The following is a 26,839-nucleotide window of genomic DNA, read 5'->3' on the forward strand; positions in this document are numbered from 1 at the left end:
CTAATATCGAGTTATTTTTAGTTAGATGGGAACGTATCGTGTTGGGGGTGTAGGTTGGTGTGGATGGTTGGGTGTGTAGGTTGGTGTGGATGGTTGGGTGTGTAGGTTGGTGTGGATGGTTGGGTGTGTAGGTTGGTTGGGTGTGTAGGTTGGTGTGGATGTCGAGGGTGGGGAGGAATCGGAAGGATGTGAGGTGTGTGTGTGTGGGGGGGGGAGACACTCGGGGAACATGATGGGAACATTAAAGGCACTTAGGGAACTTAATATACACAAGAGGAACATGAAAGACACTCGGGAAGCTTGAAAGAGAAAAGGGAAGCATTACAGAAACTTAGGGAACTTGATAGAGACCAAGGAACAGACTCGGGAACATACAATATAGAACATACAGAACAAAAAATATATTTGAATACAAGAGCTAAAACAATGCGCATAAGGGAATAAAAAAAAGGGGGGGGGGGAGGGGAATAAACAAGAGGGGGAGGTGAATAAGCAAGAGGGGGTGGGAATAAAGAAGAGGGGGTGGGGAATAAACAAGATGGGGGAGGGGAATAAAAAAGAGGGGAGAAGTGAATAAAAAAGAGGGGGGGAATAAAAAAGAGGGGAGAGGAGAATAAAAAAGAGGGAGAGAAATAAAAAGGATAGGGAGGGGAATAAACAAGAGGCGGAGGGGAATAAGCGAGGGGAATAAATAAGAGAGGTAGGGGAATAAATAAGATGGATGGGGGGGTATAAACAAGAGGGGGTGAGGGATAAACAAGAGGATGGAGCCACAAGAAAGAGTAAGAAACTTTTAAGTCAAAACATCAGAAGGGACCGGGAAAAAAAACATGCCGTCTGTCCAAAAAAATCAATTTTGTTTTTAGATTGTTGGCAGTGTGAGAGGACGACGGGGGTGGGGATGGGGGGTGAGGGGGTAAGGCTTTTACAATGGCTTTTTTACTAAGTGGCTACCATGTTTGCAAGTGAAATATGCTACCGTGTTTTATATTGCTTAGTTTGGTATTTAATGTGGCTACATTGAGAGTGAGTACTAGTATCCTATTCAGCAACGCACCTTGATGACCTACTTGTCACTGTCTTTTCCATGCTGTTACAGTGAACTAGGCCACATGATTGGCATTCAATGCTGATACCATTATTGACGCTATACCTGTGACACTACTGCCACACTTGTTACAATACTGCTAAATCTGGGTAAATGTTGAAATAGCCTACTGTAAGTTCGTACCCTACTTGGCAGTTTGACCGAAAATAAACAATAAGTATAACTACCTATAAAAACTATACTTTTTTTGCAATGGCCACGGTTTCGGAAATGATAACTGTTACTTTAACTATGGTACACAATCTCTATTACAATGACTAGAAATACAGTAATTGTCCTGGCCATTTATATAGCAATGTCGACTTCTGTATTAACTGTCCTAGCCTACCTCTGTAGTAGCTATCCTCCCCCATCCCTGTAGCCCCAACTAGAGTAGAATACATCATCTGATGACAGTATTGACAGGATGGCAGTTTGAACGAGGACAATCCCTCAACCATTTCTCCCCGCCGTTCAATGGTTAACTCTGTAGGGACTAGACCGGCGCTAATAGGGTTAATAGTGCACTGCTACAGGGAATGTTGGGGTTCTGATGGGGGTCGGGACATTCAAGTTGTCCCCAGGCCAAATGCGGGTTAGAGGGAATTTTGTTTTTGTTCTGGAATTTTGTTTTTGTTCTGGTATCTGTTAAATTTAAAGCCGGATGCGGAGAATTTCTCACGGTTACATGGCTTGTCAAGAAACGCATAACCTTCATTGTTTCACAGGAAATTCAACTTTAACTTTTGTAAGATGTGTTGTTTAAAGATATTCGGTTTTTAGCTGAAGGGAGATAAGACGTAATCAAAAAGATCGCATAGTTTGGATCCTTGCAAGTTTTTTTTTTCCATAAAGAAGAAAAAACACTTCGAATCACAAGTCAAGCTACTTCTCATTAAAACAATAAAACTAAAGATATAATCAATTAATTACAACTTCAGCCAATCCACTATTTTTAAAGACACACTGTTCTCCTGTGCCATCCCTACAATTTCCCCAGGTTACTTTAGAGTTCCTTAAGTGTCTGTCATCTTTCCTTAGTATCCAACAAGTTCCTCGAGTGTCTGCCATTTGTCATGGCTCTATTAAGTTCCCTATAATGTCTGTCATGTTCCCATATCTCTATTACGTTCCCTATAATGTCTGTCATGTTCCCATATCTCTATTACGTTCCCTATAATGTCTGTCATGTTCCCATATCTCTATTACGTTCCCTATAGTGTCTGTCATGTTCCCCTCATCTCTATTAGTTCCCTATTGTGTCTGTCATGTTCCCCTAATCTAAGTTCCCTGAGTGTCTGTCATATTATGTTCTCCATTTGTTTGTATATGTAGGTAGTTATAATTAAAGTTCGTAATTAAACCAAAAAATATTCTCATAAAATCAAGCAAAATGATTTGTATAATCCTTTTGTGACGAGTGAATAAAGTAACCACTAAAATAGTTGATTTCTTTCGGCATTGTGTAAAAATACATTTTTTAATTATCTTACCTAACAGAGTTCTAAACCCCGACTGACAGAGATAATTAAACGCTTTCACAACCACCACGCCAACCAGGGTTGCAAATAATTTGGCCAGTTTCCCGGGCAACCACTCTATCAGACCTCGATTGGACAACCTTGTCCACTTCCGCCCAACATCCTGTCAACCCATTCGCCCAACAACTGCGTTCCCCCCCCCCCCCTCCACCGGCCTCATAATTCTGACAGGCATTGTTCGCCCCTTTCCACCAGGGGGGAACCGGCAGACCGGCAGACCGGCATGGTGGTGGGGTGTAAGGGGATGTTAGTTTCTTGTAACTGTCTCGAATTTAATTAGTGCCTGTGGCCAATTATCAAGTGCAAGTGAGAGAGGGGAGGTAAGCTCGTCTATTTATAGCCTAGGTCAACATAGAGTGACGCGAGAAAATGTAAATAATTTGTCTGACTATTAGAGAGGAAGGAGTCTATTTGACGTAACTGGGCTATCTTTTTAAAACGTTTGCTATAAAAGTCTACACGTGGTTATTATCTTAAATTGCTTGCCCTTTCTAGTGCTGTACACGAAGCCTTGGAACAAATACATGAGTTGAATTACTGGCTGTATGAATATATGGAGGTGAATTACTGGCTGTATGAATACATGGAGGTGAATTACAAGCTGTATGAATACATGTATGTGAATTACAGGCTGTATGAATTGTATAAGGTAATGAATTATGAACTGAAGGAACTGAAAAATGCTATGAATTAAGGACTACAGGAATAGAAAAAAGGCTGTGAATTAAGAGCTTTATGAATTAAATCCTATGAATTGAAAAAGACAACGCATAAAGATTGTCGGTTATGATATACGGCGTCTGATGTAGATAAATTGTGGGTTATAATACACGGTGTCCAGCAATGCCATACGTTACTGCATCCGCCATATATGCAGAACGGTGTTTCTTCCAGGCATATCTTCGAATAAAGTCCCAGAAGAAAGTCTATCGCTGCCCCCCCTCCCCCCCCCCCCGAACGAAATGGAATTTATATAAATATATACTTTACCAGTGTCCGCCCCCCCCCCTTAAATTTCAAGTGCCCCCCCCCCCCCCCTTCCTGAGGAAAAAAGTCTTGAAGAAACACGATGGAGAAAGGTACCGAAATCTTAGCATTATACCACATGATTAGATGTTTGCATATTTCAATGTTGTTAATTTTTATTTACATCGAAACAACTAAAATATTGTTGTTTTTTTTGTTTTTGTTAACTAATTTTGACATTTTCCAATTTTAGGAAAGACAACAAGAAACAAAAAACAATCCCGAATAGTAATAATTACTAATAAAATAAGTGTATTATTTCCAACGCGATTTAACTACAATCAAATCGTTAGAACTTTCTATATGTGCAAAATTATGGACAATTAAATTTGCGTAAGAAAATTTTTTAAATAAAGGGACGTAACTTTGAAATTCGTGTTCACAAAATCACATGATTTTGTTACCTCCGCTCAGAATTTCTCCAGAATGTGAGAAGTAATCAAGTAGGGAGAAAAACGCCGAAATTTTTTTTTCTAAATATTCACCAGCTTTTGACAAAACATCCAGTTTTTGAAAATGTCTTAATCATGCAATTTGCTTATAACGCCATTACAATTAACAAAACAATAATCTCATTAGTTAGTTCTCGTTATGATAAGATTTTCATACAAAATGTTATATGATTTAACCCATTTTCAAGTGTTTTCGTTTACTTTTTATCTAATGTAAAGCACTGCACACTAATAACTAAATTTCCAGTACAAAATACATCCGTCCGTATTGTATAAACTCCATAAAAAATAAAAACAAAGTAAAATATATAATTTAATTAAAAAAATAATTAAACCAGTCATCCGGCGGAGGCGTAGCGAACCTTCCCGGTGACAAATTTTCGATCTGCACCCCCCCCCCCTAAAATTTTCGATTTGCAACCCCCTCGAACTTTCGATTTGCACCCCCCCCCCTCAAGTTTTTCTCTATATATTTTTATATTTTTTGCCTTGGTGTCACCCCCCTAAATGGTGTCACCCGGTGCGGTCCGCACCCCCGCACACCCCCCCTCGCTACGCCTCTGAAACCAGCTGTCCCATTAGGTTATTATACTTACGGTTTAATGTTTAATTTTAAAAAAATGGGCAGCAAAGTTAAGATGACACTAATTGTTTTATCATCGTTGACTTGAAGATAATTTGAAAACAACTGTAGTTATGGTTATAGAAGGATGTTTACACTTCCCCCCCCCCCCCCCCCCCCCACATTCGCGATCATAATAAATGTGAATAAAAATATGCAATTTTTAAAAAAACTTCAATTTATTATTATAATGTGCAGGCCCATTGCTAAGTGTTAAGACTGGGCCCCGGGCATTACCATGAATGTCGCAGGACTGTGACCTGAAATTGCAAATGTTTGTTGTTTGAAATTGGCAAGGGATATGTTCGCGTTGTTTTTCATGTAGTGAGTAGAATTTATGCATAATGCTCTTGTGCGTTCAGTGTTCGCTGGTCAAGTCAAGTAGATGTCATAAACTTTTCTCTGTTAACAAACCCTAGCATTATTAGATTTTTCAAACTGAAGAGTTCTCGGCCGAGTTTGGTAAATTTGAGAGTAACCTCCCTTTGGGTCAAACTCCTCGCACTGAACCAGTGTCTAAAAATAGAACTCCCCCCTGATCTTTCTCCTCCCACCTTTTTTTTTTTTTGTTTACAGAGTAGACAAAAATCAATACGTAATTGAAAGCTTCGGGAAACCCGTAGTTTTCTACTTTAGCTAATCTTTCTCAGTTTTCTGTTTAGGCTAGTCTGTCTGTCATAGTTATCTGTTTAAGTTAAGCTAATCTGTCTATAATTTAAAAAAAAAATCTGTCAATTTAATAAGTCAATCAATTTACAATCTGTTTTTATGTATTACATGTCTTCATGTGCCCCTAGGTCCATTGTCACAAAAAAGCTAGACATCTTTTAGCGTTTAGATCCATTGTCACAAAAAGCTAGACAACTTTTAGTCTTAAGGTCCATTGTCACAAAAAGCTAGACAACTTTTAGGTCCATTGTTACAAAAAGCTAGACAACTTTTAGCGTTTAGGTCCATTGTCACAAAAAGCTAGACAACTTTTAGTCTTAAGGTCCATTGTCACAAAAAGCTAGACAACTTTTAGGTCCATTGTTACAAAAAGCTAGACAACTTTTAGCGTTGAGATCCATTGTCACAAGCAAGACTTTTTAGTCCTAATGCCTATTGTCACAAGCAAGACATTTTTTAGCGTTTAGATCAATTGTCACAAAAAGCTAGACAACTTTTAGTCTTAAGGTCCATTGTCACAAAAAGCTAGACAACTTTTAGCGTTTAGATCCATTGTCACAGGCAAGACATCTTTTAGACATTATGTCCATTGTCACAAAAAGCTAGACACATTTAGCGTTTAGATCCATTGTCACAGGCAAGACAACTTTTAGCGTTTAGATCCATTGTCACAAGCAAGACATCTTTCAGTCCTAAGGTCCATTGTCATAAAAAGCTAGCCACCTTTTAGCGTTTAGGTCCATTGTCACAAAAAGCTAGACACCTTTTAGCGTTTAGGTCCATTGTCACAAAAAGCTAGACACCTTTTAGCACTGTGGTCAGCCACGTTACCACAAGTCAGAGGGGCTGATGCCATTACCAGGACCCAACGCTTCCAGACTTATTAGATTTTCTTGTATACTTTCCTCTAGGCCTTATGAGGCAATACCAGATTGAGCAAGGCTAATGGCTTCTATCGCCGTTAATTGCGCGAGGACGGTCATTTGAGTTTTTCCTTTCGTGAACTAAAGAGGTCATTTTTTTTTACTTTATTAAATGGCCAACTGAAGAGGTCATTTTGTCATGGCCAACTAGAAAGTCCATTTTTTTATTGGCCAACTACATACATTTTTCGAGTGGCAGGCTATAGACTTCATAGTATGTATGGTTTTAATTACCTAGCTCGCACGTACTGAGAAGATGCAGCACTTAAAAAGTCTAACAGCTCTGGCGTTTAACGCTGCCGTTTAACAGCTCTAACCTTAAACAACGGCAGTTTAACATCTTCTACATTCATCGGCTGCAGTCTGATGCCCTTTAAACATGAGAGAAATTTGCACCTGTTCATTGCACTACAATAGCTCTATTATCCGCCGTGATTGTCTCGCAAAGAGTAGGCGGTCGGAGCTCACTTGAAAACGCGAGCGATGGATCACACACGCCGTCAAAATGGCTGGGGCTGTGTTGGCTATAGTGTTCTATTTTTAGATCACTCTGAGCGAGACATACAAAAAAAAAAGCGGGTACAAAAACGTAAGGATAATAGATGGATGACAAAACCATTTAGATGAAGGCGGGGGGAAATAAAGTTAACACAGGATAATGCTAGAGAGTGGTGTACAGGGAGATAACTTTAATAAGGGAGACAACGGTTAGGAAATAATTATAAAGCTACAAGATAATCAATCAGGTTATTTTTTTTTTAAACATCAACATTTGCTGATTAAGCTTTAGAAGACTTTCATTAGAATACATTTTTTTCCAAATTTTAATGTTTTTACTTGTATGATCACTATGTAAGTCTATCTGTATAACTTATATCTTGAGTTAACTTCAACTAAGTAGGCTACTCTTTGCTCTGTATTAAACATAGAGCCTCCACCGTTTCCTTCCATTTCATCCGATCCCCGCCAATTACTTCTGCCGTCTCCTCTTCTTGAGTTAAAGTGTATTTTATTTCCTTGTTTTCAGTGCATTTACAAGCTTATAGTTAAGGTTTTAAAACATTGCTTTTATTCCAAGTATACTGAAAATAGTTATGTTCTTCTCCATCGATGGTGTACGTAAACCCCACACATCTAACTGATCAACGTCATGTACAACGTTCGATGAAAATAGATGACACAGTTGGGCTGAATGTGACAGGTCATTTATCGTAGGGGTGGGGTCAACCGGAACGTTCGTGATAGGATGACACACAACCATGGGCGGCAAATAGACATACATGGTCAGTCGGCACATAGACCTACATGGTCAGTCGGCACATAGACCTACATGGTCAGCAGGCACATATACGGTCAGCCGGCACATAGACCTACACGGTCAGCCGGCACATAGACCTACATGGTCAGCAGGCACATATACGGTCAGCCGGCACATAGACCTACACGGTCAGCCGGCACATAGACCTACACGGTCAGTCGGTACATATACGGTCAGCCGGCACATAGACCTACATGGTCAGTCGGCACATAGACCTACATGGTCAGTCGGCACATAGACCTACATGGTCAGTCGGCACATAGACCTACATGGTCAGCAGGCACATATACGGTCAGCCGGCACATAGACCTACACGGTCAGCCGGCACATAGACCTACACGGTCAGTCGGTACATATACGGTCAGCCGGCACATAGACCTACATGGTCAGCCGGCACATATACGGTCAGCCGGCACATAGACCTACACGGTCAGCCGGCACATAGACCTACACGGTCAGTCGGTACATATACGGTCAGCCGGCACATAGACCTACATGGTCAGCCGGCACATATACGGTCAGCCGGCACATACACGGTCAGCAGCACATAGACATACACGGTCAGTCGGCACAAAAACCTACACGGTCAGTCGGCATATAAACCTACATGGTCAGCCGGCAAATAGACCTACACGGTCAGCCGGCACATAGACCTACACGGTCAGTCGGCACATATATGGTCAGTCGGCACATAGACCTACACGGTCAGTCGGCACATATATGGTCAGTCGGCACATACACGGTCAGCCAGCACATAGACCGACATGGTCAGCCGGCACGTATACGGTCAGCCGGCACATAAGCGGTCAGCCGGCACATATACGGTCAGCCGGCACATAAACCTACACGGTCAGCCGGCACATAGACCTACATGATCAGCCTGCACATATAAGGTCAGCCGGCACATATATGGTCAGTCGGCACATATATGGTCAGTCGGCACATAGACCTACGTGGTCAGCCGGCAGATATACGGACAGCCGGCACATAGACCTACACGGTCAGCCGGCACATATACGGTCAGCCGGCACATACACGGTCAGCCGGCACATAGACCTACACCGTATTGTCATCTTATTTTTGTAAACCAAAGAAAAACGAACGAGGAAGCAAGTCGTTGCTACTGGGTGCCCTTAAATCTTAGAGACCTGACCACCAATCAATAGCAAGCAGCTCCCTCTATGCTATCCTGTACATGTAGAAACAATGGCTCTATCAACTACGATACTTCAACAGACGAAACCCTTTTTTGTTGAACACTCCGGCATTAGTCGTGAGAGTGAAAACAAAATTATAACAAGTTATAATTTTGTTTTTCTTCTTATGAAAACCGAATTTTTAAAAATAAATAACATCAGCTTTCAGATCTGGTATTAAACATTTAAAAACTCTCGCCATTTTCCTGTGAAAACTGAGAGCCGTCCAAAAAAAAAACAAACACCGTGTGTGGACAGTCGGTGCGGGGTTCGCTGTGAGTGCGCCACACGTTCATTGAGAGCGGCCTAGTCCCCCCACCCCCCACCCTCCCTTCTTCATCCGAACTAGAGTGGACGCATCGCATCGAACTCGGGGCTGTAGAATTCTCCAACCTACCCAGATACCGCCCGCTAAAAGTGTGCAGCAATCAGGCGGACGTACAAGGAGAGCGAGAGTTTTAAGTAATCATTTCGGGATGACCGACAGATGAAACTTAACCACGTTAGTGACGCTCCAGGCTGTGTGCTAGAAGTGTGTTTAGCCACTTTGTTACTTTGTTACTACGCTAAGTGTGCTGGCCACTTTGTTGCTTAGCAGGCTTTTAGCCTCCATTCGTGGAGTGGTTGAGAAATGTGCCGTAGTTAAACTTGTCCGATGAGTAACGTGTGGAGGAAAAAAAATGTGCGAAACTAGAATTAGACGTGTTTTTTTTTATATTTATAGAAAGCGGAGAGGCGGTGTAATCAAATATCGAAGCCAGAGATTCATGTATGGAGGGGGGGGGGGGTGGTGTGTCGCTTGGAAAATGCCTTCGGTTAGCGTCGGAACAGATTGATATGAGAGATTTTCAAAGGCTTTTGGAATATTTTGTTTTGAAATTGATTTTCTTTGAAGTTTCGATTTTCTTTGGACGTGTTGAAGATTCGAGTGTGGGGGTATGATTTAATGTCATTGGCAAAGAAGTACAAAGGGAATTTGTGAATTCGTACTTGTTACAACTTCTTGAATAAAATTTATGTGGAGATTTTTCCAGCTGAATTTTTGGTAGTTAGGAGGTAGAGGCAATATAATAACTAGAAGCTAGCTTTTGAATTAGTTTTAGCTTGAAGCTAACTATTAAACTACTATTAGCGAGAAGCTAGCTGTTGAATTGCTGTTAGCTAGAAACTAACTATTAAATTACTGTCAGCTAGAAGCTAACTATTGACGGGAAGCTGACTGTTCAGTTGAAATTAGCTAGACGTTGTTAATTACTATTAACTAGAAGTTAACTGTTACATAACTATAACTGTCATCAATATGCTAACATTATCTGACTTCTAAATGAAAGCTACTTTCTAACTATTTAGCTATCTGCAAACCATTAGCTTTCTGCTAACCAATAGCTATCTGCTAACCATTACCTAACCACTAACCATTACCTAACAACTAACCATTAATTAACCACTAACCATTACCTAACAAATAACCATTAATTAACCACTAACCATTAGCTAACTGCTAACCAATAGCTATCTATTAAGCATTAGCTATCTGCTAACCATTACCTAATCACTAACCACTAACCATTAATTAACCACTAACCATTAGCTAACTGCTAACCGTTATCACTAGCCATTAGCTAACAATCAGCTAGTTACTAGCTAGCACCTATCAATGTCTCTAGTGACCTATAACAGGTCAAGGCTGTAGAAGGTCACTGTAGATCTGCCTACTATCGATCAGCCCCATCTTTTATTAGCTCGTTTTCAATTATTCATAGCTCAGTTAAATCTCGGATTCTTCTTTCATGTACACAAACACATGATACAGGCTTGCAGTAAAAAAAAAGTAATATACATATACATGCCTACAGTAGTAAAGTGATATACATATTATACAGGCCTACAGTAGTAAAGTGATATACATATTATACAGGCTACAGTAGTAAAGTGATATACATATTATACAGGCCTACAGTAGTAAAGTGATATACATATTATACAGGCCTGCAGTAGTAAAGTGATATACATATTATACAGGCCTACAGTAGTAAAGTGATATACATATTATACAGGCCTACAGTAGTAACGTGATATACATATTATACAGGCCTACAGTAGTAAAGTGATATACATATTATACAGGCCTACAGTAGTAAAGTGATATACATATTATACAGGCCTACAGTAGTAAAGTGATATACATATTATACAGGCCTACAGTAGTAAAGTGATATACATATTATACAGGTTACAGTAGTAAAGTGATATACATATTATACAGGCCTACAGTAGTAAAGTGATATACATATTATACAGGCCTACAGTAGTAAAGTGATATACATATTATACAGGTTACAGTAGTAAAGTGATATACATATTATACAGGCCTACAATAGCAATGTGATATAAACATACAGGCTTGAGTCAGTGAAGTAATGTAGCCGACACAAACAAGCTAACAGAATTAAGTGATGTAGGCACACATTAATGATTTATTATACATAGAGGATAATATCATCAGCGAAAAAATATATATCGTAATGAAATTAAGTGCACATGAATGACATTACATAAGGGATCGAATATATATAACATATCAATCATTAACATTGCTATTTTAGCAGTGAATAACTGTAAAAACTTTAAGGCTATACTTGTAAATTACAGCACCTGTTTGCTAGTATGTCAGATATATTACACTTTGATCTATGTCATCTAAAACATGACTAGGTATAGTGTATGTCCGTATGTCGAAATTATCTGTCATATGCTGCGTTATGTGTTAAACGCGATATACTGACACAACAAAAAATATCCACCCAGAAATCTTTGAGACTAGACTTTAGTTTCAGGATGTATTAGATAAGCTAGTGACAAAACACAAATATCCAACCAAGAAGGCTTTGAGACTAGACTTTAGTATCAGGGTGTCTGTTAGATAAGCTAGTGAGAAAACACGAAATATCCACCCAAGAAGGCTTTGAGACTAGACTTTAGTATCAGGATGTATTAGATAAGCTAGTGACAAAACACGAAATATCCACCCAAGAAATCTTTGAGACTAGCCTGGAAGAATCAGGAACTAGGAGATCAGCCATACCAGCTGTTGTCTCATTAATATTTAAAATTCGTCTTCTCCCTGTCAAATTCAATAACAGGATGGAGCCTGGTGGGGAGGGAGTGGATGGTGGGGAGGGGTTGTGTGCCGGGGAGGGGTTGAGTCGGAGAGCGTGCCAGGATCCTATCTATTTCTGACGGCTGAGAATGAGATTATCGCTAACCTGAGCTCCTGAGCAAAATCCGCCAATGGAAAATATTTTGTCTTTAGCTTTTGTTTCAGGGAAATTGTTTTGTCCTTAGCTCATGTTACATGGAAAACATTTAGCCCCCTGGGTTTTGTTAAATGGAAAATATTTTGTCTTAACTTTTGTTCCATCAAAACTATTTTGTTACATGAACATATTTAGCCTTTTGGTTTTGTTAAATGAAAATGTTTTGTCCTTAGCCTTTGTTGTTTCAGGAAAATTATTAGGTCTTTTTGTTTTGTTAAATGGAAAATATTTTGTCCTAACATTTCGTCCAACGCGAAATCTTGTTTTTCCTTCGATTTTGTTGAGTAGAAAATATTTTGTCCTCAAGTTTTGTTAAGAAGAAAATATTTTGTAGTTTTATTTTGATATAACGGAAAACATTATGTGGTCAGGTTTTGCTAATTGGAAAATATTTCCCTTAGTTTTTGTTACACGGAAAATATTTTGATCTTATACTTTATTATCAAAATGCATTTTGTCTTTGAGTTTACTAAAAAAATATATTTTTGGCCATTGGAAAATATCTCGTAGATCTAATGTTTAGTAAAATGAAACAATTTTTTGTACTAAGACTTTTCAGTAAAGCTTGGTCTACATTTAAGTGTCTAAAATAAAGTTTTCGATAATGACACAACGTTTTGAGCAAATGGAATCTTAGTAGGGAATTTCAACTTATGTTTTTATACGGATTTGTTTTTAATATTTAAAGGGAGCAAAATCTAGAGGAAAAACACGTCATTTCATGAACTTGGATGATATTATTAGGCTCGGCTAAGATGCTGTCATGTTTTTCTTTAAAAGAAATTAATCAGGAAGACAATTTGATGGCGGGGTAAAGGCGTGCGTTTTCTAAAGTCGAAGATAATGACGACGACAATGGACGTCAGGGCTCTGGAATAAGCCAGTCAAATTGATTCAGCTGTTGCCGTGGCCAGGATTCTGTTTTCTTGTTGTTGCCAGAATGTCCAATGGATAAATAGTGAATTGTTTTTTTAAAAATCTGACCAAAACCACTGTCATGGGAATGTCTAGTTTTAGAATCAGGATATACGAACTAATGTCTCTGGACTTTTACACACAACACCAGGAAGCCAAACGGGGACAATAGCGCCTTGTTTCAGATTTTGGATATGTATTCGTGTCTTTGGTGATTTTATCACAACAATCAGACAGACGTGACGGAGATTATTCTAATTTGGTGACGTCAAACCCAATCAAATTTTCAGATATCTTGTTGAGAAATCGGAGCACATAAGTAAACTTCTAAAAGTAAAGAGCTAATGTAATATTATAACGCTGATTACCAAAACTGGTTAACCTTATTTAGGCTAAGTCTATCAAGAAAATAACCAGCTTATATCTTACTTCCGGGTTTGTGCCAAATCGGAGTGACACGTTGTTTTTTGTTTTGATTTTTGTTGCCTTATATGGACTTCTTCGGTTTTTGTGGTTTTAGACTAATTTATTTGGCTTAAAGCATTGATTATGTTTTACTAATTAAATAATTTTAAAAGTAGAGCCATTTTATGACATTTTTTCCTCTGCCAATTAAAACACGTAATTTATTAAGATTAAGAAGTTACGTACGATTGTCGAAAAGACGAGTAATATCTCCAAATAATCTTTCTAGTTATAGTTCAATGTGTTGCTTTTAATATCAAAGATAAATTAATCTCTAAAGTAGCTTACATTCGTGTGTAGTGTAAAGCATATCTTAACTTCATTGTACAATTTAATTCATAACTCCTACTGGGTTTAAAGTTGAGCACAACCGTTTTGCTTCCTGGAAAATTATGGTGATACATTTTCTCAATTATCTAAACTTAGTGAATTTTTTTTTTAAATTGCATACAATATAACACAAAATGTAACAAACATATTATTTAAAGTTTCAAAGAGATATTCAAAAAGTTTTTTTTTTAATCGTCTTTAAAAAAAACAATTTAATTCGAAAATTTTAAAATAATATTAATATTAAATAATGAAAAGCTTTTTGACGAAGAGTTTAAGCTAAACAGTTAATCATCCCATCAAGTAGACATAGAGTTTAGCTCACAGACTAGATTCACTAGACGTAAACCACTGCCCGGAAGTAAGATACAATGTTCTATAAATAGACCAGCGTTAAGATTGACGTACACAAAAGATGTTGAATAAAAATAGGGACAGGGAATTTCCGTTACAACTTGCTTTAATAACGTCTCAACTCACAATCAGCTGAACACACTCACTCATCACATTTCCTTGTTGGGACGTTGTTTATGTTTGAAGATTCAAGGCCAACATCGCGTTAAAGAGGAAGTGAGTTTAACAGCTGAATTGTTAGGTTTCAGTAAAACCGGTGTTATTATTGGTGCCTCCTGTAGCAAGGGTGTACTGGATGTGTCATTGAGGCCCCGGGAAATTATAAAAAGCCCCCCCCCCCCCCCATCCCAGATTAAAATGTTCTATGAGCAATTTTTTTTTACCATCGAAGCTTGTTGATAATCCCCAGCCTGATGGAAATTCACTCGCCAAAATAACTTTTAAAAAAAAAAAGTGAAAGCACTAATATTCTTAGTATACCACCATTCCCGTGGGCCCACCAGGATTTTCACCGGTAGACCGGCGGGCCAGTCCACCTCTGCCACTGCACACATAACATTTTGCCGGTTTATATAACTGTCACTGCGCTGTGCTACTGTGTAAAGAAACAAAAACATAACCTTTGAAAAGACAACGCCAGCCTTATGTTGTATTTTCTGAAGTCGAGTAGGCCCCTATATGGAAACACGATATAAATAATAGAAACAAAGGGTTACATCAAAAGCTATTAATTAAACATTCATAAATTGAACACGCTGTTTATGTTGACTTGTTAGCTTGTCATTTCTCTTTGTTAGTTCACAATTTAGTCTGTCATTTCTCTTTGTTAGTTCACAATTCAGTCTGTCATTTATCTTTGTTAGTTCACAATTAAGTCTGTTATTTCTCTTTTAGTTAACAATTAAGTCTGTCATTTCTCTTTGTTAGTCAACATGAAATTTCATTCTATATTTACTGCTATATTTTACATACAAAAAAATTACTATAAATATTCTAAAAATAACGAGAGTACCATGAACATTTGGTTCATGAACTTGTTTTGTGTGTAACTGTAGCAGAAAAAAAAGTTCATTTTGTAGCAGCCCTCCAGGGGAGATATATTCAGTGTTTCTTCCAGACTTTTTTCTCCGGGGGGGCACTTGAAATCTTCGGGGGGGGGGGGGGGGCGGTAAACTTTCTTCGGGGGGGGGGGGGGGGGGGCGGACACTGTTAAAAGTATATATTTTCTATATAAATGATATAAATTTCATTTCGTTCGGGGGGGCGGTAAAAATTTTTCGGGGGGGCTTCGCCCCACCGAAGAGATGCCTGGAAGCAACTCTGGATATATTCCACAGAAATCAATGACAACATTTTAATGTACATCGAGGTACCCCGAACTGCTGTTTTAGAACCGTTTATGTATTGTAGAGTTACTTGCACCTCTGTAGGTCATCAGCTTAGGGGAATTGCCATTTGTTAAAAGTAGCGCTAAGCACTACCTATAGCGCTAAGCACTATCTGTTGTGCTAAGAACTATCTGTAGCACTAAGGGATATCTGTAGCACTAAGGGCTATCTGTAGAGATAAGCACTATCTGTAGAGATAAGCATTATCTGTAGAGATAAGCACTATCTGTAGAGATAAGCTCTATCCGAATTAATAGGAGCATCTCCTAGTGTTAACGACGGTATCCTATTGCTTTTGGCTGGTTTTTCTTACAAGTACTTAACTGTGTTTACACCGGATTGAGGTAGGTTGATCATAGCGAGATATGGAAGTTTTTCATGTGAGGATCTGTGTCTACACCCCTCTGACGAGGAAAGTTAGTGATTATAGCGAGATAAGGAAGTTTTTTTCATGTGATTATCTATGTTTACACCGGGCTGATGGTGATTATAACAAGATGCGGAAATGTATGTGATTATCTGGTGTCTACATAGGTACGATAATATTGGTAGGATGGTGATTATAGCGAGATACGAAAATTTATGAGATTATCTGGTATCTACATCGGCTGATGATATTTATAGGATAGTGATTATAGCAAGATACGGAAGTTTATGAGATTATCTGGTGTCTACATCGGTCCGATGATATTGGTAGGATGGTGATTATAGCGAGATACGGAAGTTTTCATATGATGATATGTGTCTATACGGGTCCGCTGATAATGGTAGGATGGTGATTATATCGAGATAGGGAAGTTTATGTGATTATCGGGTGTCTACATCGGCTGATATTGGTAGGTCAGTGATCATAGCGAGATTCGGAAAAAAATATATGTGATTATCTGTGTCTACATCGGATATTGATAGGATGTTGATTATCGCGAGATACGGGTTTTTGTTTATGTAATTTTTTGTGTCAGCACTGGTCTGAAAAAGTCGTCAGAATTTAAATGAAGATTGATAATAATGATAATACCGAACTTTTTTTCTCTCTGGTGTTTAAAAGCTAGTTATCAAACGGCTTAATTGTACGAGACAGTTGATTAGAATCCTTTTACCAAACAGAAAAAAAGTGATTCTTAGTTCAGTAGTGTGTTGACGGCTAACTATTGATTTGTGCTTGTATGAGCAATCGACTAGTGTTAGAGGCGATCCGTCATTGACTATGATCTAATCACGTGGTGTCGGTGATCCTTCTTCGAACGCTTGGCCTTGACCTTTCACGAGTCAATCATGTCCAGCTTACTGTGTTCAAAGAAACACAAACACATGGCGAGCACTCCAGGTAAGTCTGGATTTTCCTGCTCACTAATAAAAACCTGATTTTATAAATGTTTCTTTTGAAGTGTATGATGCCAATTTTAAAGCTTTTTCCATACTTGTTAGAGTTAGTATTTTTTTTAAATTTGCCTCATAAATTTAATGTACATAGCCATACAGCGTCAGTGTATCTTGTTTCCATAAGTTTCAGTTTTAAATTCATCATCGGTTCGTGAGATTTGATACAGATTTGCTATAGCAATATATCTATCTGACGTGAACTTTTATTCATTGGCAACCGTTAATTCATGATTAACACATAACGTCTTATTTTTGGGGTTCAATCTTTGAAAGTTATAATTGTCTAAAAAATAGGTAGGAAAAGCTGGTTCCAAATGGTTCCAAATTTTTGTTGCCAGAAAGTATATTTTTTCAACAAAAATTGAATATTTGTGTAATAAGTACAAAACCACTCCCGGTTTCATTAAGGCTAGAAATAGTCAAACAAATAAATACTAGTAATATAATAGTAATTTAGCAAACACTTTGATTTTTAATTTGGATTAGTAGAGTCAGGGTGTTGTGGTGATAGGGAATGGTATATTATTTAATATAAATACAATACTAGGCTATACATCACATATCACTATTGTGTATTTTAATATGGAAAACAATTGTTTTGACTTTCATTGTTTTACTCTTCCTGGCCATTCCGGTTGACTTCAAGGAGAGGTTGAGGACGTTTTTTTTTTTTTTTTTTTTAAATATTTGAATTGATAAAATAATTCTAAACGGCTTTTAAATGGATTATATTCCATACAAAAATATGAAAATGAGTGTAACCGATGGTTCCCAAACAGCTTTAAGTTTTTAAAATGTAACTATAATTTTATCGCTTGACATTTTGTGAAAAAGATTTTGAAAAATATAGTATTTAAAAAAAGAACTATTATTGCATGAATTTTTGAATCACAGTGCGAATAGAAGGGATTGCCTGTATTTACAATGATTCACTTATTTAGAGATTCAGAAATAAACACCACTATTGCTTTTATATTTAAATTAGAGTAAAAAAAAACACCTCTAAAATCTATCCCAATAAAGTAAGACACTTTCCTTGCAAGGTTTTTAATATTCAACTTAATACTGTTCAATATTTATTAATTGTAACTGTATTGCTTCTAAAAATCACTCTGTTAAAGACTTTTAAGAAAGTTATAGTTTAGTTTCCCTTACTAATATTTAATTTTTAAATGGGAAGTAACTAAGACAATTTAAAAATCATGTTAATACTTTTATGCTTTAACTTAGGTCACAATGCTTGTTCGCTGTGACCAATCTTATAACTTATTTTGGGACCACTTTATATGCAGCAATTTTGCTATAAATTTCCAGATAAATTCGTATTGTATGACAAGGCAAAAATATTGTCGTTTAGAGTAACAGATCAAGCTCTAAAGCAAGTATTTAATTGTCGATTTAAGATAATGAATGTGATACTCATTGTTAAATTTTTTTTTCCTCATTTTAATGTTAAAAGAGTTGTACTAGAAAGCCATTTAACACGAGAAAAAAATATTTCTCATTTTAATGTTAAAAGAGTTGTACTAGAAAGCCATTTAACACGAGTGAGTAAAATGCTTGATGCTTCACAATATTCCAGTTGGCTTTGTTCATGATCTTAGCTTAAGCCGGTATTCAATGAGAAAGAGAGGTAGTGAGGAAGGGAGAGAGAGGGGAGGGAGGGAGAGAGAGAGGGGAGGGAGGGAGAGAGAGAGGGGAGGGAGAGAGAGAGAGGAGGGAGAGAGAGAGGGGAGGGAGAGAGAGAGGGGAGGGAGAGAGAGGGGAGGGAGAGAGAGGGGAGGGAGAGAGAGAGAGAGAGAGGGGAGGGAGAGAGAGAGGGGAGGGAGGGAGAGAGAGAGGGGAGGGAGAGCGAGAGGGGAGGGAGGGAGAGAGAGAGGGGAGGGAGAGAGAGAGGGGGGAGAGAGAGAGGGGAGGGAGAGAGAGAGAGGGGGGGAGAGAGAGAGGGGAGGGAGAGAGAGAGGGGAGGGAGAGAGAGAGGGGAGGGAGAGAGAGAGGGGAGGGAGAGAGAGAGGGGAGGGAGAGAGAGAGGGGAGGGAGGGAGAGAGAGAGAGGGGAGGGAGAGAGAGAGGGGGGGAGAGAGAGAGGGGAGGGAGAGAGAGAGGGGAGGGAGAGAGAGAGAGGGGAGAGAGAGAGAGAGGGGAGAGAGAGAGAGAGAGAGAGAGAGGAGGGAGAGAGAGGGAGGAGAGAGAGGGAGGGGAGGGAAGGAGAGAGTAAGCAAGATGTTGTGTAAATCATTTACAAAATAGATCATTATATTGTCAAAAAAAGTAAAATTATTTCACGTTTTTTTTTTTAAAAACAAACATTTTCCAGTACGAACCTTTAACCCTAGACTGCCCTTTGACCTTGTCCCACATAAAACGATCACATCATTGGATGCATTAAATACCGCTTAACATTCCGCTTAACATTCGTATAACGAGCTCACTTCACACTCTGCACGCAAGACGAGTCACGACTTCGTTGCTTGCTGGCTTTGATTCGGATTAAATAGTTGAAGTAGCATTCTTTTTTAGTTATATGGTCACAACTATGTCAACCAGTTTCATGCAAATTCGGAACATAACTAGTTTCGCATTTCTTTGAATTCATTAAGCATTTGTTTTATATAGACCGTAGTATTTGCAAAATATGTACTATCCAGCCGAAACGGTTGTAACTCCAAGCACTGAAGAGAAATACTGATGTTTAAGCATGTAACGTTAATTACTAACTTACTACTTAACCGGAACAGATAAATAGTGTAGTCTAAATTTAGCATTTTGCGAGACAAACAAACGAAAAAAATTCCCTAGCGAGACGACCAGCGGCACTACGCCTTCTAGTGCGTAACTTCCGGAGATAATCAAACACAGATGTTGTCGAGGGGACTCTGCAAATTTTTACTCGTCTCCGAGACGAAAGAACTGGAATAATTTTTATTTAACCGCTTCCTTTGAGCCGACTGTCAGGAGAATGATCCCAACTAGCGGCTCTGGGGAGGGAGTTGACCAACGGCAAACAATCGGCCCCGGCTTATGTGGCTCACTCATGGCTCAATCAGGATATGAAAAGCGCGCGAGATTTTCCCACTCAAAAGTAGCTCTTTCAAAGTAGTGCCTCCAGATGTTTGATGACAAATACGGATTGGCCGTATTTAGGCTTTCTAGCTATCTTTCCTCTATCCTTTCTTTTCTCCCCTCTCTTCTCCCTCTCTCCCCACTCTCTCCTCTCTGCTCCATCCCTCCCCCCTCCCCTCTCCCTCCCCTCTCCATTCTCCATCCTCCTCTCTCACTCCCCCTACCCTCCCCCACTCTTCCTCCCTCCTTTCTATACTAGATTACAACGATACCAATGCTTCAACTTTTACTTAGACTAGACACCCTGTAGACCAAAGTCACAATAAATCATTATCTCCGTGCAGTGGCAGAACTAGAAATAAACCTCCCCCTCCCACTCTCCCATTCCTGAAAAAAATTGCGCCCCTTTATATGTCTCCCAACATAATCGGTCTCATAAATAAAAAAAGACCCCGCCAGTACTTAGCCCATGTTGCACCTGTATGCACCTGTTAGAAATTTATGAGGTGCATCGTCGGCTGCTAATATGTTGTTAGCTAAATATTTGAGAGTTTTATTTTTTGTAAGTCATTTAGTAGTAGCCTTTTTTGTCAGATTTATGTTAGTTACGTTCCCACATGTTATGATTTCGCACAAGACCTAACCTCCCCTAACACTAGACCTACCTCCCCCCTCTTAACAATGACCCGAACCTCCCCTAAAACTAGACCTAACCTCCCCTATCACTAGACCTAATCCCCCCTCCGCCCATAACAATGACCTGAACCTCCCCTATCACTATACCTTATCTCCCCTAACACTATTCCGTACCTCAACTAACACTAGTCAGCACCTTTAAATTTTGAAACCACTACAGTAGACTATTCCCATGTTTACTTGACGTGGCCTTCACACCTCATTTTAAGGTAACTGGCCTTATAGCCAAACTTGGCCATCGGTGACTCCTAATGGCCTAATACTTAACCCAATATTAAACACGTTTTGATGACGGTTACGCAATCTCGGGAGGCCACTTCTTATCTCCGATGGCCGCCCGTTTATACTACGATGGCCGCCCGTTTATACCACAGTGGTCGCCCGTTTATACTACGATGGCCGCCCGTTTATACCACAGTGGTCGCCCGTTTATACTACGATGGCCGCCCGTTTATACCACAGTGGTCGCCCGTTTATACTACGATGGCCGCCCGTTTATACCACAGTGGTCGCCCGTTTATACTACGATGGCCGCCCGTTTATACCACAGTGGTCGCCCGTTTATACCACGATGGCCGCCCGTTTATACCACAGTGGTCGCCCGTTTATACCACAGTGGTCGCCCGTTTATACCACAGTGGTCGCCCGTTTATACCACGATGGCCGCCCGTTTATACCACAGTGGCCGCCCGTTTATACCACAGTGGTCGCCCGTTTATACCACAGTGGTCGCCCGTTTATACTACGATGGCCGCCCGTTTATACCACAGTGGTCGCCCGTTTATACTACGATGGCCGCCCGTTTATACCACAAGTGGTCGCCCGTTTATACCACGATGGCCGCCCGTTTATACCACAGTGGTCGCCCGTTTATACTACGATGGCCGCCCGTTTATACCACAGTGGTCGCCCGTTTATACTACGATGGCCGCCCGTTTATACCACAGTGGTCGCCCGTTTATACTACGATGGCCGCCCGTTTATACCACAGTGGTCGCCCGTTTATACCACGATGGCCGCCCGTTTATACTACGATGGCCGCCCGTTTATACCACAGTGGTCGCCCGTTTATACCACGATGGCCGCCCGTTTATACCACAGTGGTCGCCCGTTTATACCACGATGGCCGCCCGTTTATACCACAGTGGCCGCCCGTTTATACCACAGTGGTCGCCCGTTTATACCACGATGGCCGCCCGTTTATACCACAGTGGTCGCCCGTTTATACCACAGTGGTCGCCCGTTTATACCACGATGGCCGCCCGTTTATACCACAGTGGTCGCCCGTTTATACCACAGTGGTCGCCCGTTTATACCACAGTGGTCGCCCGTTTATACCACAGTGGTCGCCCGTTTATACTACGATGGCCGCCCGTTTATACCACAGTGGTCGCCCGTTTATACCACGATGGCCGCCCGTTTATACCACGATGGCCGCCCGTTTATACCACAGTGGTCGCCCGTTTATACCACGATGGCCGCCCGTTTATACCACGATGGCCGCCCGTTTATACCACAGTGGTCGCCCGTTTATACTACGATGGCCGCCCGTTTATACCACGATAGAAGCCCGTTTATACCACAGTGGTCGCCCGTTTATACCACGATGGCCGCCCGTTTATACCACAGTGGTCGCCCGTTTATACCACGATGGCCGCCCGTTTATACCACGATGGCCGCCCGTTTATACCACAGTGGTCGCCCGTTTATACTACGATGGCCGCCCGTTTATACCACAGTGGTCGCCCGTTTATACCACGATGGCCGCCCGTTTATACCACAGTGGTCGCCCGTTTATACTACGATGGCCGCCCGTTTATACCAAAGTGGTCGCCCGTTTATACCACGATGGCCGCCCGTTTATACCACGATAGAAGCCCGTTTATACCACGATGGCCGTGCGTTTATACCACGATGTCCGTCCGTTTATACCACAGTGGTCGCCCGTTTATACCACGATGGCCGCCCGTTTATACCACGATAGAAGCCCGTTTATACCACGATGGCCGCGCGTTTATACCACGATGGCCGCCCGTTTATACCACGATAGAAGCCCGTTTATACCACGATGGCCGCGCGTTTATACCACGATGGCCGCCCGTTTATACCACGATAGAAGCCCGTTTATACCACGATGGCCGTGCGTTTATACCACGATGTCCGTCCGTTTATACCACAGTGGTCGCCCGTTTATACCACGATGGCCGCGCGTTTATACCACGATGGCCGCCCGTTTATACCACGATAGAAGCCCGTTTATACCACGATGGCCGCGCGTTTATACCACGATGGCCGCCCGTTTATACCACGATAGAAGCCCGTTTATACCACGATGGCCGCGCGTTTATACCACGATGTCCGTCCGTTTATACCACGATGTCCGTCCGTGTATACCACAGTGGTCGCCCGTTTATACCACGATGGCCGCTCGTTTATACCACGATAACCGCTCGCTTATAACACGATGGCCGCACCCGTTTGTAACACGATGGCTGCCCGTTTATACCACGATGGCCGCGCGTTTATACCACGATGTCCGTCCGTTTATGCCACAGTGGTCGCCCGTTTATACCACGATGGCCGCTCGTTTATACCACAGTGGTCGCCCGTTTATACCACGATGGCCGCTCGTTTATACCACGATAACCACCCGCTTATAACACGATGGCCGCACCCGTTTGTAACACGATTGCTGCCCGTTTATACCACGATGGCCGCCCGTTTATACCACGATGGCCACTAATGGCCACTTTTAAAGCTTATTTGAAAACGTTCCGCGAAGCTATTGATTTTTTTTTCAGAGCCCACCACCATCTTTGTGCACGCGACAGTAAATGAGGATGAAGACCAGAGCTATTTCTGCACGGGGGTGGGGCAGGGTGTGTGTGTGTGTGTGTGGGGGGGGGGGGGGGTTCGGGTGTGTGTACCGCGCTGTTGTTGATGGGGTCGGGGAGGGATCTGGTGGATGGTAATACGATTTAAAAGTGAAACTGGAGAATCCCGAATACGCTATGTAAGAAAACGTGTTTATGTTTATGTGTGTGTGTGTTTTGTTTGGGTGTGCGTGCGTATGTGTGTGTCTGTGTGCGTATGTAAGTTTGTTTCCTTGCTTGCTTGAGTTTGTATATAACCAGGATGCAATTTCTTGAGTGCATATATAGCCAGGATGAATTTTCAAATTGATTTTCTTCTATTAAATGAATGTTTTCTTCTCTCTCTCTCTCTCTCTCTCTCTCTCTACCCCACCCCTCCCCCAATAATTATCAAAATTCTGACCAAAGTTCGTATTTTTTAAAATTTATCTATTTCTTCATAGAAACAAACAGAGGCGTAGCGACCCTTCCCGGCGCCCGGGGACAAACTTTCGATTTGCACATCCCCTCAAACTTTCGATTTGCACCCCCCCCCCCCCCTCAAACTTTCGATTTGCACCCCCCCCCCCCTTCGAGATGTCGATTACTTTTTCCAACCCATTTTGGCGCCCCCTAAGGTCGGCGCCCGGGGACATGTCCCCCCTGCCCCCCCCCCCCCCATCACTACGCCTCTGGAAACAAAGCACACCCCTTACCCCCCGCCCCCACGCAGCACGTTAGGTCTTACAGGCAGTTCCCATCCCCTTCCAAATCACGTCCCTCGTACCATCCCTCTACCCCGAATAAAATATATTTTTAAAAAACCTCTAAAGACAATATATTTTAACCAGTATTTGCCCCACCCCCGGAAGTTTCAAGTGCCCTTCCCCCTAGTGGAGAGCAATATCTGAAAGAAACCCTGCTTTTAGACCCTCCTCCCATACGAGTTGATCGTTATTTATGGACAACCTTTAAATTAAATCAATTCACGTATGTTGGAGGTATAAGACAAGAGGCCGACATCCAAAAGGCTGACACGGATAAAAGGCCGACATTGTCAGCAGAAACAAAGAGTCTAAGACGTCTTGAAATAATTAAATTAAACCATCCGGTAATTCTTCACATATTTTCTATGTATTTAGTACAAGGTAAACACATTTTAATCATTTATGACAGCAACGGGTACCCGTAGTTTTTGTTGTATTCAACTTGATGAGCATCACTCACGAAGATCTGTTTACCTTTTTGCTCAGTCAATGTTGACTCCCCCGTGTGTTTACATCATTAGCTATACAGCCCATTTAAATGTCCTGAATAATAATTTGTGTAACAGATCTGCTGGCGTAATTATTGAATTGTTGGTTTATTCATTGGGGTGTGATACTCGTCTTACTTAAATTAGGGCGCGCGTTTGTTATTCTAATACTTGGACGCTTTTTTTTGTGTTACTAATAGTAGGGTGCCTTGTTGTGCCCCTAATGCTAGGCTAGGCGCCTGTTGGTGTAACTTATACTAGGGCGCAAGTTTATCGCACTAATATTAAGGCGTCTGTTTTTGACACTAATATTGGGGCGCCTCTTTGTGCCACTCCTAGGGCGCCTGTTTCTATCACTAGATGCCTGTTTGCCGCACCTATAGGCTTAGTAAGGTGCTTTGTCTTAAGAATACTAGGAACCTTGGTCATTACACTTACCTTTTCTACAGTTTCAGTAATAGTAAAATTTACTTGCTTTTTGAAAGCAAGCGTAGGACTGTACCATAAAATATACGGAAACCTGACAATTTGGCGTATGTTTTGTTGTACATATCACAAATACCCCAACATCTGTTACCGAGAAGCAACAAAAGCCTCCAACCCAAAACGTTAATACCGGCCATTACAGTCAAACGTTCTGTTTGGTTAGAGGCTTCCCTTCGCTCTCTACCCTCCCTGTCTAGAGAGGGACTGCCCGGTCAATTATCCGCCCCAAATGGAGGCAGGTTTCTCTCTCTTGCCGGGGAGGATCTCCGGTGTGGTGTAATCATTAGTCCCGCCGTGGCAGTAGAATCTCCCCCCCCCCCCCACACACACACCCAAATCGATAGTCAAAACAAATTCCTTCCCCACAAACCACAGTGATGGCTATGTTTGTTGACCTTTCATTGGAGGCCTCATTTCTCCGGTAAACCAAGAAACGTAGCCGTCGTCTTTATTTAAAGATGATATTCCCCCCCTTCCATTTACCCCCACCGCCGCCCCACCGAGGGAAGACGGATGGGGAAAGAGGGGGACAACGACTTGACAAGCTACAATTTGTTCTCAAGAAAATTGAAAAATTGAAACACGACGGTTTTAAGACAATATTTTTGAGACCGATGTCAGACATTTTAGGTTTGTTTCATCGTCTTTTTTTCGCTTCACATAAATTATTCACACACCACCCCCACAAATTACAACCCCCCACCCCACACACACACCCACACACGACCTCAACTTCCGAAATACAAGACAATCTCTGGGCCAGAACTGGCTATAGTAGTCCGAACTAGATCTACCTGTCTTCTCTACGAGGAAAATTCCCGATGGGACCAATCCAATTAGGAATCCAGTGACAATCCCTATTAGTACACAATCCCGAATTATGTCAATGAGAATAACTTTAAAACCACTGACATTACAATCCCGAATTATGTCAATGAAAATAACTTTAAAACCACTGACATTACCGAGATTATTTCCTGACATTATCGGCATAATTTAAGACAAAGACAATACCATTCAAGACTTTACCTAGACCAATCTCGTAAGTTCACAGGACCCATCACAGACAATAGACGCGCCGTTATTAGTATGACAAATTGTAGCACTCTAATCCCAAAGCTTAATTCGCAATCACTCTCAATTCCCCCCCCCCCCCCCCCCACCCACACCAATCTAACCCTCTTTTCTCTTACTATTCACACGCAGAGCGCCTATCTTTTTTTTTCTCTTTTACTGACAGTAAAAACAATTTCAAAAACCTTTCAGTTTATATTTAGCTTAAGTCGACTCGTCCTTCGATTTTTGATATTTGAAGTCAGCTTTCAAATATTGGGTATACTCGTTGTATTTTTTAGGTGTGTATGTGTGTGGGGGGGGGGGGAAGAAAAGTTTTTTTCGGGTGTTGAATTGGTTTGGAGCCGGGAGGTATTGAGATCTGTGGCCGGGTGGTTGTGATATTTTATTCCACTTAGTTTGATGTCTTTCTAACCTACAATGTACCG

At 40.9% G+C, this 26,839-nt stretch overlaps 1 protein-coding gene across 5 annotated transcripts in view; it reads left to right on the forward strand.

Annotated features, from left to right (window-relative positions):
• Positions 1–26,839, forward strand: part of LOC131928839 (paladin) — a 107,157-nt gene that overhangs the window by 28,107 nt on the left and 52,211 nt on the right. The window contains exons 1-2 of one of the 5 annotated variants that reach the window (XM_059284980.1): positions 9,288–9,366; positions 16,652–16,930. The exons of 1 other annotated variant lie outside the window; for it this stretch is intronic. In XM_059284980.1, the coding sequence (XP_059140963.1) occupies positions 16,879–16,930 (52 nt within the window). In that variant the 5' untranslated portion in view covers positions 9,288–9,366; positions 16,652–16,878. Of the gene's footprint in view, positions 1–9,287; positions 9,367–9,681; positions 9,771–16,651; positions 16,931–26,839 lie in introns of those variants that run through there. 3 more of the 5 variants (XM_059284983.1, XM_059284981.1, XM_059284982.1) reach the window with 3 other exon arrangements.

Source organism: Physella acuta, unplaced genomic scaffold (assembly GCF_028476545.2).
Source record: "Physella acuta isolate Inbredline_101_S28 unplaced genomic scaffold, ASM2847654v3 ptg001554l, whole genome shotgun sequence".
Classification (NCBI taxonomy): domain Eukaryota; kingdom Metazoa; phylum Mollusca; class Gastropoda; family Physidae; genus Physella; species Physella acuta.